At 40.1% G+C, this 19,492-nt stretch overlaps 2 protein-coding genes across 2 annotated transcripts in view; both read left to right on the top strand.

The window, feature by feature from the left end:
- smg1 (SMG1 nonsense mediated mRNA decay associated PI3K related kinase) overlaps positions 1-6,507 on the top strand; it is a 65,224-nt gene extending 58,717 nt beyond the window's left edge. Inside the window, exons 56-62 of the mRNA XM_017697399.2 lie at positions 45-377; positions 1,518-1,745; positions 1,937-2,148; positions 4,140-4,240; positions 4,413-4,589; positions 4,795-4,901; positions 5,221-6,507. Coding sequence (XP_017552888.1) covers positions 45-377; positions 1,518-1,745; positions 1,937-2,148; positions 4,140-4,240; positions 4,413-4,589; positions 4,795-4,901; positions 5,221-5,298 — 1,236 coding nt within the window. The 3' untranslated portion in view covers positions 5,299-6,507. The remainder of the gene's footprint in view (positions 1-44; positions 378-1,517; positions 1,746-1,936; positions 2,149-4,139; positions 4,241-4,412; positions 4,590-4,794; positions 4,902-5,220) is intronic.
- A 1,191-nt stretch (positions 6,508-7,698) lies between these two features.
- On the top strand, positions 7,699-19,281 carry arl6ip1 (ADP-ribosylation factor-like 6 interacting protein 1). Its single transcript, XM_017697401.2, has 6 exons — positions 7,699-7,856; positions 10,602-10,735; positions 12,318-12,437; positions 15,853-15,970; positions 16,252-16,336; positions 18,325-19,281. The coding sequence occupies exons 1-6, from the start codon at positions 7,821-7,823 to the stop codon at positions 18,441-18,443; spliced, it is 612 nt and encodes a 203-aa protein (XP_017552890.1). The 5' UTR covers positions 7,699-7,820; the 3' UTR covers positions 18,444-19,281.
- The last annotated feature ends 211 nt before the right edge of the window (positions 19,282-19,492 follow it).

The raw sequence follows: 19,492 nt of genomic DNA, 5'->3' as shown, positions 1-19,492 counted from the left end.
GCTTGGTTACAGATCCGCTTCACGGTGTTGTTCTGATCCTGTAGGAGAAGTTGGCATCATTAGAGGGCAGTATCGAGCAGAGACTGAAGTGGGCGGGTGGTGCAAATCCAGCACTTGCCCCAGTACTGCAGGACTTTGAGGGTACCATTGCTGAGCGACGCTCCCTGGTGGTGAAGGAGAGCCAGCGTACCAGCCAGGTCACATTTCTCTGCAGCACTGTCCTCAACTTTGAGGGCCTCCGCACACGCACCCCAGAGGCCCTGAGCATGGATGCTGCTCTCTTTGACCTGGTGAAGCGTTGCCAGGCAACCTGCTCCTACGCCGCCCAGTTCAGCACCTCTGTCTCCCCTCTGGAGCTGCAGCTGCTCCACAGACTGGTTTGTTCCTTGCTCTCATTTCTCTTCACAGCTCTCTGTGCTGTAGTTGGCGAGTGACCAGTACTACTTTTTTTTTTTTTTTTTTTTTTTTTTCCCCTCCCCCTGTTCTCTAAAACTGCTTGTGAACATGTGACTCTTTGCAGTGTACTTGCATAGTTATAAATGACCGAATTATTTATCTTGAAGTTTTCTGGATATAAAGGCATTCATGGAGCATTTTGTACCACATATGTGGTATTTAGAAAGTGGGTAGTGCATTTACAGTGGTGCTTGAAAGATTACGAACCCTTTAGGATTTTCTATATTTCTGCATAAAATTGATCCAGAAATGATCCAGTATTACATAGCTTTAATTTCACCTTCAGTTATTATTAGAAAATTCTAAAGTGTTCACAAACTTACAAGCACCACTACACATGGTCAAAAATAAATGAACACAGTACAGTTTTTGAGGCATCATTCAATAAATGTCAACCATCTGGTAAATGTTAAATAGTGCTGCAAACTGAGAGGAACTGGTTAGCCTTGAATTGGCTAGCTTAATAACTCTGCTCAAGTTCAGTTCTGCCAAACAAAAGCACTGAGAAAAGTTAAATGATGGACAAGATCAGAGAGAGTGAAGACGAAGGCACAGAAAGGTGCCATTAAACCTGTTCCTTGGTGTTTGTATCTGACCCACACACCACAGTGCATGGTGTATTCTGACTAACTGCTGCTCTGATGAAACAACCTTCGATGATGAAAGCTAGAAAGAAATCTGAAATCAAGCCTGTCCTGTGGTGCTTGGTACTAATGTGAGCTTAGCAGGATAAAGTTGCCAGGCTTGGTTCCAGCTATCTGATGCTAAAACATCTCTTTAGAGGATTTCTGAGAGCGCAGAGTCAATTGACTGGTGTTCGAACGAAAGCTGTAATCAAATGCAAGTGTTCTATGGTGGTGCATAGGGCTCTTGGATGTCCCTGAGCTGCTTTTTCCTGACTCTTGATTTTTTTTTTTTTTTTTTTTCCCCCCCTCCCTTCTTATCAGCATCACCTGTTGATGAGCTACACAATCTCTTTAGGTTCACTTGTCAAAAAGTAACTGTTATAAAAGAACAGCTATGAAAATACAATATTCTAACTTGTGGGTTTGTTTCCGTAGAGCCCAGTGATGGAGCTGTCGATTGGCGGGCCTGAGTGGCTAGCGTGTGCTCAGAAGCATCTGTCACAGGAGATGTCCAGCCAGAGGGCCCTGCAGGAGGAGCGGGAGCAGCAGCTGGACAGTGTGACTGAAACCTTGCAGCTTCTCGTGGACACTATCAAAGGCATCCTGTCAAATCACAACCGCCTGCTAGCTGATGTTAAGCACCTGCTACGTGCTATGGCCAAAGTGGGTTGAGTTCGTCTTTGAACCAGGAAAATAAAACTTTTAAAGTAAAACTTTTCGTACAGCCAAGAATGCTATTGGCTGTAGCAGCTACAGTAACGCATTAAGTCTGCACACACACATGCACATGTGTCATTCAGTATGCATTAGTATGCACATGCTTCTTTCCATTAATCCCTGCTTTTGTTTGGCAGGATGAGGAGAATGCCCTTGCAGAAGGAGAGGAAGTGACCTACGAAGGAAGTGTGCGTCAGTTCCTGTCTGAATACAAGGCTTGGCAGGATAATGTGCAGATAGTGCTATTCACGGTGGTGCAGGCCACGGGTCAGCCACGCAGCCTGGAGCAGGTGGAGCTGCTGCAAGAGATTCCTGCCACACTCAAGGAGCTCAAAGTCCAGAGCCAGAGGTGAGCTGGCGTACTCAAAACAAGCGGCTTAGTGTTAAAGCGCCTGTACACTTCAGAACCCAAGCTGGTATTGCAGTGTGTCTAGTACCATTTGTAGTTGAAATGAGTCGGCCTGTTAAGGTTGCACACACTTGATTCTTCAGGGTTCTATATAGAACCAGGCATGATTAAGTTTCATGCATATTTGCATAATTAGAGTTCTTTGAATCATAAAATGATTCTTCTATTGTTACGAAGTTAAGCTTATAATGATAGAAGAACCCTTTTTGCTGAGCCATTTTCTGTACTTAAGAACCCTTGAAGAACGATCATTTTTAAGTGTGTAGGGAACACAGTAATATTTTACAATGTTTGTTTGGTCCTAAAATATTAAACATCCAGCAAAGTTTGAATCTTAAAAAGATATTTACCAAAACACAGCTTACAAAATCAGACCTTTGAGAACAGTGTGGGGCGTGGAATAATAAAATCTGTTGTGCGTGTGTGATTGACAGCCCTCAGTGTTGGGCTTCCTTCTTACTACACTGCTGAAACAGGCCTCAGTATAACAGCATGAGCACAGTGAAACGGGCTCTACCTATAAAGCTGGTATTTTAGACTGTCCCTATTGTATAGTGAGCCAAACGCAAACATTCAGTCTTTTATGTGGACACATCTTAAAGGTTTCTATAGGCCCTTTTCACAAGAAATGGAAGTGTCAAAAAGGAGGTACAACAAGTCGTGCTATTGCTTTTCGGACAGTTACTAACCTCAGAAATACAGGTGTTCGTATCCCTTCAGCTCACCACAGAAAGGTGGGTGGCTTTATCGTAGTTACCGGGGCGTCAGAGTCTGAAGTGCTTTTGTCATTTGCGTTTATAATCGCTCATCTTGTTTCCTGATTCTTTAATCTGAAACGAGAAACTGTCAAACACTAAAAAGTCATGAGGCTGAAGTCAGCTTCTTGTTTGAATTTTCCATTCCACCTTAAATGGTGCAGCAGTTACATTCTGGCAGGTAAGGCACCAATTAAGGTGGAACCACCGGCACAAGTGTACGAGCATCTGCTCTTAGTCACTGATCATTTTTGAGGGAGAAAATGAATGACTGATGCCTGTAGCAGAAACTTGAAAACACAAACTGCATTCAGAACTGAAATGCAGATACAGAGGTTTTTTTACTCCACATGTCAAAGTTTATTCAGTTTATTAATTGCACAAAGCTGTTTTGCTCTGCTCACCATCAGCTGACAAGCCACCGAAACTGAGATGAGGCTGTTTTTGCTTCAGACTCTTCCACTTGTATGACCTCAACTTGACATTACCCTGCAACAACAACTTCCAGCAGAAAAAAATGTGAAAAGGGCCAAACGAATGGACAGATGGATATTCTTGCTAGTTTAGTTATGCCTCCTAGGTTACCTTTCCCTTGGTTTTTAGCCTTTTCTCAGTATGTTTTGCTGATTCGAGCACAAAAAGTCTGTTGGGCAACTTTTTTTTTTTTTTTTTTTTTTTTTTGTTGCATCAGCCTTGTGGATTGAGATACTGCTCATGTACACATGACTGCCCAGTTATCAGGAGAAAATACATTCGCAAGGCTTACATTGTACATGCATATTTTGTTTAAACAGAGTTCTGGTTTTAAAGTCTGAGCCACATGAGAAGCTGTGAAATGCTTGATCATTAAAAAACAACTTAATGGATGAGTGGTCATGTGTCATGGCCACTCATCCATTAAGTTGTTTATAATGATCTTTTATCATGTTGCTTGATTAACAGGTTGTTCACAGCATTTTTTTTTTTTTTGCAACAATTTTATTTGATGGTTATTAAATTATTAAATGTTTGATCTTTTTTTTTTTTACTTTGCCTCATGCACCCCTTAACTGTAGTACAATCATTTGTAATGGACAGCATCGATGGTCTTATTGTTTTGCTAATTAAAGTGACTGATGTAAGCTGGACTGATGGATAATGTTTGCTGTAACCGTTTTCTGGTTCTTGTTAATGCAGCATCTACAATGGGTTGGTTGGTTTTGCTTCTCCCCTGGTCACTGATAGAGGAAGTGACTGTTCAAGTCCCACTTCAACAGTGCAGACAAGCTTTGCTGCTGGTAAGGAACATTTTATTGTTATTGTTATTTATAATATTATTATTATTATTATTATTATTATTATTATTATTATTATTATTATTTGCATTAGAAGTTTAGTAGTATTTCTGCAGTTTGTAGAGATTTCCAGTGCATGGTCTGATTTCACTCTGGTTTCTCCGTATTTGTACAGCGGTGCGTTGCAGTGCAATGAAGACTCAGCCTGACAGCATGTCTCAGAATGCTCGCAAAGCCCTTCCTCGAAACTTTGGAACCCCAGCAGACACCCCACCCAGCACCCTGCTCATTGCCACCAAAGGCCTGGCCCCGAGCCCCAAGAGAGCCGTGAGGGACCCTAAAACTGGGAGAGGTTTGTGCATCTCAAGTCACTTTTGTGTTTTTTGTTGAGATACTGAATCTGATTTGAATGCAGTTGTTTTGGTTTTAGCCAGCTTGTAATGGAACGAACAAATCTGATGTGCTGTCTCTGAATAACCCAAGTAATGAGGGGTGCCAACTCCAGTTTTTGAAGGGAATGAATATATTGTATAACTTTCTCTTTTTTCCCCCCTCAGCTGTACAAGAGAGGAACTCGTATGCTGTGAGTGTTTGGAAGAGAGTGAAGGCGAAACTGGAAGGAAGGGACATGGACCCTAACAGGAGAATGAGCGTCACTGAGCAGGCACTTATCGTTTCTTAAAATTTTTTTGACAATTAAAAGAAATACAGAGCACCAAAACATCCCTCACTTGCAAAAATGTTTTCTTTTGAAAGGGGTATTTTTTTTTTTCTGCAAGTAATATACAACACATCTATATGCTTAATTGTAGTTTCTAGGGGGGACTTTTCAGCCATGTTAACACAGCTATAATCCATGGGCTAACAACAGGCTTCTCGTCAGTCACACAGCATTAATGAGAGCGCCATTGACCATTGACTTTGGACTTCTCCACATGTTCTTATTGTCTTTGTGGTAATTTGTCTCTCTCTTCGTCTCGCAGGTGGATTATGTCATCAAAGAGGCTACGAACCTGGACAACCTGGCACAGTTGTACGAAGGATGGACTGCATGGGTGTGAACGGGATCCTTGTAGATCACTTCGGTCCAGCGAGGGTAAAAATCCACCAGAATCCACTGGGTCTGGGGCATCAGAGCCACAGAGCACCATGCGGGAAAGGGGGGGTGTAGAGGCCCTCCTGCGCGCCCACACGGGATCCCCGTAAGCACAGCTGCACCCGGCGTTCAAGATTACACCAACGAAATGGGTCTGCATCTGTCTCCCTGAGATGTGTGGGGAGCATACCGAGACGGGGAGGGGGGGTGGGGGGGAGAACGAGGCATCCCAGCTTGAACTACCCCTCCAACCAACCCCTGTATCATCAACAATAAAATTTGTCATCTGTCAATAAATAGGATTTGCCGCAGGAAAATACTTGGAAACGATGACTCCTAATCCCGTTCTCTTTAGAGCAGAGAGACGCATATTGAGTGGCACGTCTCTGGACTTCGCTAAAGAGGAGATGGGACACTGGGGTGTCCGTTCCTCTGAGGATCCTCTGGCCTCTGTTTTTGGATGGCTCAGGGATGGCGAGATTGCAGCCACTGAAGCTGACGTGCTGGGGAAGGTGTGGAAGGTTGAAGCGGGACTCCATTCAAAGCCAGATGGCCGTGGGCAGAGAGATCTTTAATCTCTCAACACATTTGTAATCAAGACTTTTTCCCTTTCACTTTATTCAAAACTTATTTTACATGCCTCTAAGTGTTTCGCAGGAATTTCATAATTCAGTGGGAAAAAAAATTCATGACATGGCGACGGCCTTAGGGGTGGACAAATTAATGTTTGAATGTTTGGCACAAGCGAATGATGTACTTTGAGGTGGTAAATGCACTGTCTTAAGTTCTTTTGATTGATCTTTGGATGAGACTTGGAAGATGTTTAAGGCCCAGACTCAAATCTGATAAAATGTGCAAAATCAGTTTCAAAACGCTTGTTTTTCTTTTCTTTAGTATGCATCTCTGCGATTTGTTGTGTATTGTAGGTATTTTTCTCCCTTTCCCTTCTTTACTAGCTATTTAGATCGCACCTTTTTTGACTTGCCTGTGGACATGTATCAGGTTTGATGCGTATTCCCCACTAAGCTTGCGTTTTACTGATCTTGACCTAGTTTTACATTTTTAGTGGGAGAAATAAGTCATGGAATAGTGCTGTGGTGATGGTAAAAATATCGTCTCTTAATGATTTTATTCTATATTTTGTTTGCCAAATAAACTTGGATTTCAAATGTTAGGATTGTGGTTCATTTATTTGCTGCTTTCATTTTTTTTTTTTTTAAATCAAAATCAAGCCTTATTGGCCAGGTATGTTTACCCATGTGGAGTTTGGTTTTGGTTACAGGAGCTCACAGTGCACAGTATCAGACAAACATTTGACAGTAGTGAATAGAATGTGCATTGCTACCACAGACTCTGACCATCACACACACAATTACACCTGTAAACCTTGCATTGTGCAGAGTTATACGTCTTATCTTAAAAGTGCTGAGTTCGGCAGCAGTTAAAGGATGTATAGTGGTTAAAGGGATAAGAGGTAACGAGTCAGATAAGTGGGATAATAAGGAAACACTGGTCTGAGATGGTAGTTAGGAGATGGACTATTGAGTATACCATATATACTGTATAATACTGTATTTAAGAAGTCCAGTTGTAATTGTGCATGTGTAATATTTCCATGGTTCAAGGGAGTGATGGCTTGTGGGAAGAAACTTCTCTGTTGCCTGTGCAGAACTGCAAACTACACTTCCCAAGAAGCTTTGCACGTCATAGTTTGGAAGTATGCAGTGGGTAGCTTCAAGGACATAATATATTAGAGGTGGGTGATGCAGCAAAAATGTAATATGATACTTTAAGAAGCTTTTACATCCATGATATTTTTTTTCTGATAAGTTGGAAAAGGAAAAATGATTTAAAGAATACTATGACAATTGAATTCAATTGTATGTATTCAACATTTCACATTCTGGGATGCACTAAATCCAGTTAAAATCTAGTTATGCTCCCTTTGCACATGCAGTTGTGAAGTATTTTCGATTTCTTTAAAAAAAAAAAAAAAAGACAGATTTATCAAGATGGTAATAAATATTGTCATGTCCCTGCCCTATATTATACTGTACTAATACAACCTCTGTTAGTTTACATTAGAGCACCACCTTGGTTTAAAAAAAAAAAGCAATAGTGAGCAAAGGTTTTCTCCATGTATCAATTAGAAACTATTTTGTTTTAAATACATGTAGAAAATAAAATGGCGTGTTTTGTATTAAATCAATTTTTAGATGTCTAAATAAAGATATGGACTGTGTGACGAAACGTTTCTTCGGCTGTCATGACTAATCGGTGTAAACGCCTGTTTTAATGTGTCATTTTACGTCCACCACGCATGTGCCATGCAGAACTGCAAACTACATTTCCCAAGAAGCTTTGCGCTTGAGTTTCGGATAAAAACATCCTGCATGTAACCGTTAGCTGCCAGAGAGCTGCGCACTGCTGGGGCGAGGACGTTTAGGTTGAAACCACAAGAAAAGCATACAAAAAAATAATTAAACAATGGCAGAAGGCGATAATAAAAGTTCTAATCAGTTGGTAAGTGTTATAATTTACATGCTTCACAGTGAGAGAGATTGTCCGAACAAGCAGACGATGATTAGCCAGCTAGCTTGGCGCTAACAGCTCCTGTTTCCGAGCGGGTGAACGTTGGCGTCACTTTTTTTGTCTGTTTTTTGTCACTACAGGCCAAATATATGCCTTTGTTATGTAGTTAAATGTTTTAATATGTTTACAGGAGTGTTGTCCCGCTTCAGTGTTGTGAAAGAGGCAGAAGCTTCTTGTTCGAATTTTCCCGTTCCATCTTAAATGGTGCAGCCTCTGCACAGTGTAACTGCTGCACTATTTAAGGTGGAACGGGAAAATTCGAATAGGAAGCCGACTTCAGCCTCGTCGAAAAAAGTGTTAGAAACACTGATGCTAACGAATGTGGGTGTAAAACTAGAGGAGACATGATAACAGCACGATATGGGCGCTATAGTGCGGGGACTGAATCGATCGCTCGCCGCCAGTATATAGGTGTGACCTCGCACTTCCCCATCTCTGGAGGAACGCAGGAAGCGAACCCATGTAGCGTTCCCCCGGTAAAAGGAAGCCAAATAATTATTTGTTTCAAATTAATATATTTAGTCCACGAGTTAAGAGTCTCATAGCTCTTGGCCTCAATTTATTAATTAATGTTCTCAATATAGCAACTCATGGCCTTAATTTGTAACCACACTTCATTAAAAACAACCACCTTGTCACATTTGGGACTCTACCTTTAAAACAGAAGACGTTAACTCCGTTATTTAGCAGTACTAACCCACTCTTCCCTGTGCTGATTAACAGGTGGGTAAATCTGGTACTGTTCAGTGTCTAATCTGGGCATTTTGAATAAACATGTATAGTCCGCTCCATTCATGTGGATATAAACACTAATGATATCCACAGGAAATTCCTTTATCCGCTAAAGGCGGATAGATGGTCCACATGGATTAAGCTCTGGTAGCAATACCACTGGGCACAATCCGTTTCTCACAACTAATGATGATGCTTTAGCTGAAGGACATCTGAGCCAAAAAAAATGGATTGCAGTGCAGGATTAAGTCAGGTTAAATCCTAAATGGTCTAGGACTATTTGGGTATTCAGGTCATTATTTTGTACTGGCAGGAAGGAACTTTTTGAGATCCAGCCCCTGTTTGGCTGTGTATTGTGAGTAATGAAGGTTAGGTGTGGTGGTGAGTGATGTATATTGTCTAAACCATTTTACTCTCATGTTGCTTTTCATTTTTAGTAGTAAAATATTAATGTTCCTGTGGTCAAATGGTTTGAACTTTTTATTTTATTTTATTTTACATTTACAGCATTTAGCTGTATTATATTTTGTACAGTTTACTGTGGTAGTTCAAGTGACACTCCAAAAGTAACGTTTTAGCCATTTCTATATGTGTTGCAAATATGCCTGCTTGTCTCCTGCAGTGGTACTGCGGTAGTATCTAGAACTGTGATCACCAAGGTTGGTCCTGGAGATCTACCTTCATGTAGCATCTAGTTCCAACCACAGTTTGACCACCTGCTCCAGCTAACTAATTACTACACATTTGAAAATCTTTTAGTAAAGAAAATGCATCCATAGGGAACCATGAACTCTCAGCTCAGAGAACCTTTTGGATGTTAAAAGTGTGCTGTAGTATGGTTCCATGTGGAACCTTTTTCTTCTATTGTTACAATGTCAAGCTTGTGATAATAGAGGAGCTTTTTTGGTGCTGTATAGAGCCCTTTTGTAAAAACAAAAATCAAGCAAAGTGTTCTTTGAGTGTTCATGGTTCTATATAGAACCATTTTCATTCCTGAAGAACCATCTATTGTGTGTACAGTACTACTTGTTTAGCTGCATCAGATGCATTAGTGCATTAGGTAAGAAGGAGGCTGCGTTTTTGATGCTGGTAGGAACTAAACTCAGGAAAGTAGGAGGAGGGTTGGTGACCGACACTCTACAGTGAGATTTTCTGGTTTCAAGACTAGGAACACACCCATCTGGTGATGTAGGGATAATAAATACAGATGAATGGTCACATTAGCTATATAACTTCCTTCTGAATGAGCCAGCTAGTGGGACAAAATTTCAACATGCCTGCCCTCAAGTATCCGCCCCAGTGCAGTCATACAGTCATAGTTCCTTGCACCTTCAAGATACAGCGGTGTCCAGAAGTCTGAGATTTTTTTTTTTTCTCATTTAGGCCTGAAAATAAATTTAAATAAACTTTAGAATCTTAAAGCAGAAATAGTTTGAAAAAGTTGTGAGCTGTGCTTCTAGCTGGACATGACTCTTCACCTAGCTACCTTGCTGGCATTGACTTGTTCTGTTTCATCATTCTTCCTGGGTGTCGTCACTGTACTGACACTAACACTAGTGCTGGGTGGTACTGATTAACCTTTAATATCACAGTATTTTCCAGTTGCATCACTGTGTCTGAGTAACAGATAATAATATTCAAGTATCCATTTCCACATGCTTCCTGTGTGCTGTTACTTTATAGTAAAAGGACGTCGTACAAACCTGACAAAGCCTTTGGACTGTTTTTCCGGATCTTGTCTTTTAAAGTTACACCAAAGGGAAACTTAAGCAGTGTATTTCTTCTAGCTGGGCAACATGGATACGGTCATTTATTGGAATAGAATGCTGTCATGGATGTACCGCCTGTTATGGATCAACAACACTGAAACGAAGTTAATATATTGTTGTATGATGCAGTACTGGTAGAAATCATTCTTAACTGTGAGCCCTGCATATGATGCAGGCCCAAGAGACGGCGCAACTCGAGGAGCAGCTGCAAGGATGGGGCGAAGTCATTTTGGCCGGGGACCAGTTCCTGCGGTGGGAGAAACCGTGGTTCCCTGGGGCACTGATGGGTGCCACCACAGTGCTTTTCATGTGAGTATACAGATAAAACATGGTTCATACTGCAATGCCCAACCACAGTCTGATCCTAAATGTGTTTCAGATGTCAGATCTGGTCTGCAGATTTTCCTTTTTCTTTTTGTTTGTTTTTGCAGTAACAACTTCTACATGCCTATCAATTAGCTTGTCTAAGACTGCAAGCCTAAATAAGCTACGACGTTGTGTAGTTTTGTTTTTTTTTTTTTTTCTTTTCTGCAGCACCATTTGTGATGACCGCTTTTTGACGCCAAAGGCAGAAGGAAAGGCGCTTTAGCAGAGAGGAGGAAGAGATGTCTCTCGTATTAAACATTTTGCAATCAGGAATCATTATATATACATTTTAAGGGTCCATGTTCCTACATTTTCCTTGTATTTTTAATTTTGCCTTTGAAGTCCACTTAGTGTTATTTTTCATGTATTTATTTATTTTTAACTGATTGGTTGTCCCGTATTTTTGACCCAAACAGTGTTTGGATGTTACTTTCGAACTCCTTTCACCAATGTTTGGGAGATTCATTTCTCTTTAAATGAACAGGGAGGAAATTAACAAGCAAACTCATCATGTGGATGAACTTGGCTGCTTCATTAAGGGGACATTAATGGTTAGATGGTCAGACTATGCTGGTTTGCATTTAAGCAGGACTGTTAATGGACTGGTCTTTAATATAGCTCATTAAAATGTCTTGGTTCAGTCCCTTGTAATGTAGAAGACTGTAAAAAGTCATATGGGTGTGTGTGTGTGTGTGTGTGTGTGTGTGTGTGTGTGTGTGTGTGTGTGTGTGTGTGTGTGTGTGCGCATGCGTATATGCAAATAATCTGCAAGTAATGTAAAGAATGTGCAATGAAGGTTAAGCACAGTCACAGATATGGAGTATGTACAGCTCTTGGAGTGAGCAGCAAATATAATTATGGCTATATTTATATAATATGTATCCTGCTGTAAGTTAAAGTAAACAGCACAGACCAGAAACAGCTAAACTGCAGCATATCTTGTGTGTGCGTCTTGGGCTTAGTCTTTGTGCTGCTCCACACATTTGAAGATTTTAAAGGATTATGTAGTCCTCCCTTCCAACACTTTGCTAAAGCAGCTGTTTACAGTACAATGGATTATTGTGTTTTTAAAGATTAGGACTGCTTTTCATTGTTTGTGCATAGTTTTAGTTATAAGAAATATTTTTCAGGATTACATTTCAGTACAACAGCTGTTCGTATTAAGTGGCCTCGGCTTGTCTTAGCTGCTGTTGGTAAGAGCTCATTTGTAGGATTAAAGTGAATTTGAGAATGCAGAGCCAGTCTGTGTTCATAAGAGTGTAAATCGTGACGTATGTAACAAAAGTGGTGATATGTGTTCATTTTAATTAAGGAATGTTCTGTTGATATTATTACCAATTGGTAATATTGGTAATTCAAATTATAAGAGGATTTTTTTTTTTTTTTTTTTTTTTTTGTTAAGACGACGGTTGTTCCAGAAGAGAAAAATGACAAACTTGTAATGGTGCATTCTTTAATCTTCACAGCTTGCCGTTGTCTTAATCCTTAAAGCCCATGTTTCATCCATGCCCTCTCTTCTTGGCAGGCTCATCTACTATTTGGACCCATCTGTGCTGACTGGACTGTCCTGCACTGTCATGATTCTGTGCCTGGCTGACTATCTAGTGCCCATTCTCGCCCCACGCATCTTTGGCTCCAACAAATGGTATGTGTTTGTAGAGAAAGGTTAAATCAGTTCAGTTCTGCATGCTCAGATAACAAAAAACAACAATAAGATACACATTACATATTAAAAATACAGGATTTGCGAGGCAGTATAATTAAAAATTCGTTCACAGTTGCGTGCTGGACTGCAGATAAACAGTTACATATGATGTAGACCGAATCAGAATGTTTATAAACACAACAGTTGGCTGTACGTTCACATGGATGACTTTGGCCCAATCTCATTTCACCTCTCACCCCTACTGCTTAGCCCTTAGCCCTCTGTTTTGCATGTTCATGTCTAAGGTTAAGGTGCTCCAAGTCTTGTTGAGATAGAGGTGTAGGGTGAAGTACTGGGGCTGTATGACCCTCCAAACAAAGATTAGCTGGTGAGTAGCTGACTTCAGCTTCGTATCACCAAAGAATTAGATACCATTGTATTTGAGGCTGTCAGATGTATGTAATAGATGTATGTAATTAGCCCCACTGAGGGATCCTCTGTCTTTGGGAACATTTCCAGCTGAAGCTAAAGACAATTTAGTGAATCATTTGCTCTTCCAGATGACATTGCCAAGTTCTGTTACACAACCAGTAAGAGCAGCAGAATGTAAACTAGGGCGTTACATTAACGTGGTGTTATTTATAGGATCATTACTTTTGTAGAGTTTGACATGAGGGGACGTAAGATGAAAGGAGTTAAAGCTTTTAGCGTTGCTCATTTTTTCACACTCAGCAGGAGAAAATTTAAGTTTATTTAATTGTAGATTTGTACACATGCGTTTTGAGGATGGGCTCCAGATTAAGGGTAGGCTTGGCACACATTTATAGTGACTATTGATTTATTCATAATGTCAGGAACATCTTGTTCTCCAGGATGTAAGCAAGCTTCACAGTGGTCTTCCTTTCTCTCAGTGGCAGATATAAATATCACATTAGACACACTTGTTGCAAATGGTGGCAGAACTGTTATCTCTGATCGCACTGGTGGTTCAAGTACAGCACAAACAAGTTGTTGCTGAGTTTTCACACTTGGAGTTTGTTTTCTGCTTGTTTGCTTCTGATCCGTTTGAGACTACATTTGGAGCCATGCATTTTATTTTATTTTTTTTATGATCTGATACACAAGAAAAAACAAATGCGTATAGATTGATTTGATTTATATTCTGGATGTATTTATACTAGAATTACAAGTCCTTTATTTTAACTAGTCAGTTTTTCACACTTGGAGTTTAAAATAATGTTTTTTCTGCTACCTGGCCAATTCAGAAGGAAGTCATGGAGCTAACCTGACCGTGAATCTGTATTTATTACAAAATAGGTTGATGTGAAATTACAGTTGTTACGATTTTGATTTTTTTTTTCTTATGTGTGTGTATATATAAACATAAGGGGAAATATATATATATATATATATATATATATATATATATAATTTTACATGTAATATACTGAATTTTACATGTAAAAAATTATATATAATTTTTTTTACATGTAAAATTCAGCAAATGAGTAGTGATTTAATTTGTGTGCTTTACTTGCTCACTTAACTGACATCCAATTTCAAATTTTTGTTCTCTGTAGAGCTCTGAGTGTGTGAAAAACCTTTGATGACTGTCTGTATTACTTCCTGGATGTAGGTGGCGTGTTTGAGCAGCTTAAATTGGATGCTTCTAAATGGTCATCTTAAGTGAAGTGCTTCAGTTAAAATTTATTTTTAAAATGTTTTAAAAGAATAAGTATTAGATCAGTACTCAAGGGACCCGTATTGATCTCAGAATAGTAAAAGTGGTCTCGTTCCATCTCTCTCCGTTGTGGTGAGTCTGCCCAGTGACTGTTGTCTGTCCCCTCAGCTCGTGTCTTGGTGTTGCTGACTGGCAGTCTACAGGTGCTGCTGGATGTGCAGCGTCAGACGGAGTGCTACACTGACTCAGCAGTCATTTCCTCCCTGCTGGTTGGGACTGTGCTATCTGCAGACACACTGCAGTAGGCAAAGGCCTCCGAACAGTCAGCTGAGGCAGTGTAGATCAGAGCGCAGGGGTTTATTTTAGAGTCTGGCAGCGTCCTTGTACCTCTGCCTCCTGTATATATGGTCATGTTTTACGTCCAGAAATAAAATGCAGTGCCTAAGCACATATGCAGTCGAGTTTTCCACTGCAAATATGGACTCGTTTACAGAAGTGCTCCTGCTGTGTATGGGATTTTATAAGATCACTGTATCTTATTCTATTTACATTCAAAAGAGCAGGGTTATGTGAGTTTCCACACTCATTGTCCATTTTATCAGCTCCACTTACTGTATCGGTGCACTTTGTAGTTCTACAGTTACAGACTGTAGTCCATCTGTTACTTCATTAGCCCCCTTTTACCCTGTTCTTCAGTGGACAGAGCAGGCACTTTTTGAGTGGTGGATCATTCTCAGCACTGCAGTGTCACTGACATGGTGGTGGTGTGTTTGTGTGTGTTGTGCTGGTGGATCAGACACAGCAGTGCTGCTGGAGTTTTTAAACATTGTGCCCATTCACTGTCCACTATATTAGACACTCCTACCTCCTACCTATGGGAGTGAGGGTGAGGGTCTATGGGGGTCCTGACCACTGAAAAATAGGCTAAAAGGGGGCTAATAAAGTATCAGAGAAACAGATGGACTACAGTCTGTAACTGTAGAATTTCAAAGTGCACCTATACAGTAAGTGGAGCTGATAAAATGGACAGTAAGCACAGAAACAAGGAGGTGGTCATGATCTGCTGATCGGTGTATCTTATGTACAGTATCTTGTTCCATTTAAGTCCCTTTAGAATAAAACTGCAGAGTCCTGCTAGACCACCAAAACTGCCCCGGTCAGATAAACAGGGCTTAAAGCTCTCACCTTTTGAAAGAGGAGAAAATCAAGCGGCTTCAGGTTAAAAACATTGTGTTTCTGTCCATCCTTCCGCTGTGAGGAGATGACTCAGCGCTATGTGCCTGAAAGGATGAAGCCATTACTGAGAAAAGAAACAGACAAACAGGAAGTTGTAGGGGTTCTCAAATCATTGGACGGACCACCCCAGAGTCCAGATCTCAACATCACTGAATGTGTTTAAGATTACTTGGATGGTGAGAAGCATGAAATTTAGCCAACTTCTATGACTGAACTTTGGTTGTGTGTGGGGAAAAAATTGTAAAGAATGCAAGTTGTAATAGAGTGGGCACAATAATTGCCCTTAAATTAAGTTGTTAACTGCTAATTTTTTCCCTGACACTGAGAAAGTTGTTTGGGCTGGAAATTAAATGTGTCAGAGTTCTGTGCAGTACTGTACAATGCATATTTAATATGTTTTATGTTAGGTGTTGTATTTGTTGTCCTCATTTTTTTTTTTTTTGTTTCTTTGTTTTAAGTTTTATTGATTTATTTTTTGTTGTTTTCTTTCCACCACAGGACCACAGAGCAGCAGCAGCGTTTCCACCAGATCTGTGGGAACTTGGTGAAGACGCAGCGCCGCGTGCTCGGCTGGTGGAAGCGCCTGTTCGCCCTGAAGGAGGAGAAGCCAAAGATGGTAAACAGTGTCTTATTGTCTCTCTGTAAACAGTTACTCAATTCTTCCTGACCTATATCGGGTGAATGTGCGCAGGACTGAATTTGAATCAAATACTTCAGTTCTGATTTGGGTCTTGTGTTAAATTTGCTGATAAATGTCTGTTTGTTTGGACACAGTTGACTTTTAAACAAGCATCAGCAATATACATTCAGCACTATCAGAATATAGCTGTGTACTCAACTTTGTTAGTCTCATTTTGCTCTGTTTCAAAAGTCTCTTGTTTTTGTGTCCCCCAACAGTACTTCCTGTCAGTGATCAGCAGTCTTGTGATTGTGGCTTGGATTGGACAGCAGGTCCATAACCTCTTCCTGACTTACCTGATTGGTATGTACAACACTGTGCCGCTGTTGTCTGGGGTTAGATGTCACTGGGCAAAAAGCCAGCATCCCTTTTGCTAAAAGGTCCTCCAACAGTAACACTACAGCAGTGAAAGGCCAAATCTGAGTATTTCCTATTGCTGTTCTTCAATGGCAGCGGAAGGAATGCAATTAGTTACAAAGTTTGTATCACCAAATTAATTTTCATTTAATGTGGGGGGAAAAGACCTTTTGCACCATCAGGACTGTGTTCTGTTGGATGGTTTGCAACTTGTGTGTGGAAGAATGTTAATAGATTGCCTGTAATACAATGAGTCATCACCATTTAAGTGTACGGCAGGAGGCTCATGTGGCAAGTGTGAGAAGGCTGTTCAACAAAGAGGCTTTGGTATGTAGGCCAAGAAAACAGGCCACATTAACAGTCCAAAAATATGCTGTTCATTTCCCTGCCTCCGCCAGAGCGTTAAAGAGGCTGACACAGTGCATTTGACATACATTATTTTAATGTGTGCACCAGAAACCAGTCAGTCGTTTTCACATGAACATTTTCCAACATTTCTGTATCCCTTAGAATTAAACAGGCTATTGTTGTTACTGCCCCTTTAAGACTGATAAATGATCTCTGATTGGCTGTCCTGTTTTGTGCCTCTTTCAAAATGCAGGGGTTGGCTAACTACTGTAGTCTCACTTTCTGATCTGATGCCCAGGAAAAACAAATGTGGGATTGAATAATCATATTTGATTGATTATATTTGGCACATATTTATACTAGAATTCCAAGTCTTTTATTTTAAATAGTCATTTTTTCACAATTTAACAAAAACGTTGTTCTTTTTCTGCTAGTTAACTAATGCAGAAGGAACAGTTCACAGTCAGCAGTCAGCACAGTTCGATGACTGATTACTGTTTATTTGCTAAAGTTAACATACAAACCATAAAATGTGGCCTGTGTAAAGTTTTCTATTGAGTGTATATGTATTTTTTTTGTAATATGTAAAACTTTGTTAGATTTGTAGTAGGGATGGGCCTTTCAAATTTGACATTCAGATTTGAGGCGCTGTTTGAAAAATATTCAGGTAATTAAAGTTTACACGAAAGTAGACGATCTTAAGTCTTTAAGATAAACGGGCGAACGCTAATTGTCTGTTACCTAAGCTAAGGTTATTGATAGTCACATTGTACTTTGCCTCATACCTTTTAGCTCAGAAGAAGAGTTAGTGAGCTGGAGCCTGTCCCAGCTGTCGTTAGGCGGAGGCAAGGGTACACCCTGGATGGGTCGACCCTAAAACAGTCACAATTTATTTTTACATGACCAATTCCAACCTCTCTTTATCCCTTAGAATTAAACAGGCTGTTTTTGTTTCTGTACATTTAAGACCAATATATGTAAATGAGTGCTGTTCTCATTGGCTGCACTGTATTGTGCCTCATTCAGGATGATGCACTCTTCATAAAATCAGCATGAGTGGGCGGGGCTAAATTGTTGATTAGTTGAATAGCCATAAATATGTAAAGGGTTGTTTTTGTTTTGGTTTTTTTTGTGACATCACAGAAATTGTGAATTTATATGGGCTGTTTTTACAACTTCGTTTTCATGTATGGACTGAAATGTTAAGCTTTTATATATAACAAACTTTAAATGAAACTTAAACTTTGAATTTTCCAATATTTTTAAATTCAATGACTGTTGTGTAAATGTGTTCACACAACTAAAAGGAGAAAAAGTGTTTTTTTCCGTGATATGGGCTCTTTAAAGGACAATGAGAATTAAGAAGGGGGCTCTGTTTCGCTTCTTCTAGCTCTTTTTTTTTTTTTTTTTTTTTTCTTTTTTTTTTTTAAATTTTAAATTTCTGCTTTCCCCCCTCAGCACAAAGTTACACCCTTCAGATCCAGCTGTTAAATAGCTAGTTTGACAGGTACTTGTGACTCTGGTGATCTGTTGCAGCTTGCCTGCTCATTTATTTCTTTTCTTTTTTTTTTCCCTCTACCCTCCAGTGAGCTTCCTTCTGCTTCTGCCTGGCCTCAACCAGCACGGCATCATCACAAAGTACGCTGGCATGGCCAAGAGAGAGATCAACAAACTGCTCAAACACAAAGAAAAGAAGAATGAGTGAAAACATGCTGCAGTGCAATGACAAAGGTTGAGAGGAATTATGTAGGAGTATTTAAGAGTTGAACATGGCCATCTCCCCATCTGTACTTTAAATAATGCCACAGACCAATGAAGTTCTGGCTTGAGCTCCAGTGACTTGGAGAAAGAAGCAAATATGTAGACTAGCTAAAGGCTTAAACACAAGCCAATCGCTTCTAGGCTTCACTTCACCATTTGGAATTTCACGTTTTTCACCTTGATTGGCAGAGCTTGGATTCTTGTCTACCAAACCGATGCATCATCATATGTATCACATCTATGTACGTGTCTAACAGCGTTTAAGGTATTCACTTTTTGCGAAATCTTGAAACCCATGATTGCTTTAAAGCCATTCCCTTTTGTAAGCCAATGAGGCGACTACTGAAATACATACTCGGCTCTCAGCGTAGCTTTCTCTTGTTCTAGATTGCTGTAGGAAGCGACCGGTAATCATACCTTGGAGCACCACATAATTAAAGGTGTTTAGATTTATTTTTAAAACTGCACTGGAAGAAACTGGGAGGAACCAGGAGAAACTGGATGTTTCAAAACTGTGCGTTGGTGCCCTGTGAATGCATGCATGAGAGGTGCTGACCTGTACTGCTGTGCTCATTATAATTACTATCCTCCAGCTCTGACCCCTCAAGCTCCGACTCCTGGGTTACCACTGTAAATATACATGTTTTCTTTGACTGCTATATCTGTGTACGTCTGTCTGTGTGTGTTTGAGGTCTTAGTCTTTACATGTCTTCTCACCTGCTCATTTCAACCTTTTTTTTCCAATTCTTAATTCTACCTTAATAAAATGGACTTAAAATTTTTTCTGTAAGTATTTATTTTAGATTTGAACTTTTGTCGTCATGTGTAGATGCCTTTCGCTAATGCTTTGAACATTCGTTGAATGGATTTCTGAGGATTTCAGTGTAGATGACACATTTTCTTTTCTGATACTAATATTTGGGAATGTTCCATTCCAGGAATTCTGATGTCAATTCAGATTCCTAGTAAGGGAAACAAAGGAGTGGATTCAAA

The sequence above is a fragment of the Pygocentrus nattereri genome, chromosome 14 (genome assembly GCF_015220715.1).
Source record: "Pygocentrus nattereri isolate fPygNat1 chromosome 14, fPygNat1.pri, whole genome shotgun sequence".
Taxonomy (NCBI): domain Eukaryota; kingdom Metazoa; phylum Chordata; class Actinopteri; order Characiformes; family Serrasalmidae; genus Pygocentrus; species Pygocentrus nattereri.
This window is presented reverse-complemented; position numbering and strand designations above follow the sequence as displayed.

What these genes read in the sequence shown, in the direction of transcription:
- arl6ip1 (XM_017697401.2), top strand. Translation starts at nt 7,821, where the DNA reads ATGGCAGAAGGCGATAATAAAAGTTCTAATCAGTTG. An exon ending in ATAAAAGTTCTAATCAGTTG is followed by an intron (nt 7,857 to 10,601) that starts GTAAGTGTTATA and finishes CATATGATGCAG; the next exon opens with GCCCAAGAGACGGCGCAACT. An exon ending in CTTCCTGACTTACCTGATTG is followed by an intron (nt 16,337 to 18,324) that starts GTATGTACAACA and finishes TCTACCCTCCAG; the next exon opens with TGAGCTTCCTTCTGCTTCTG.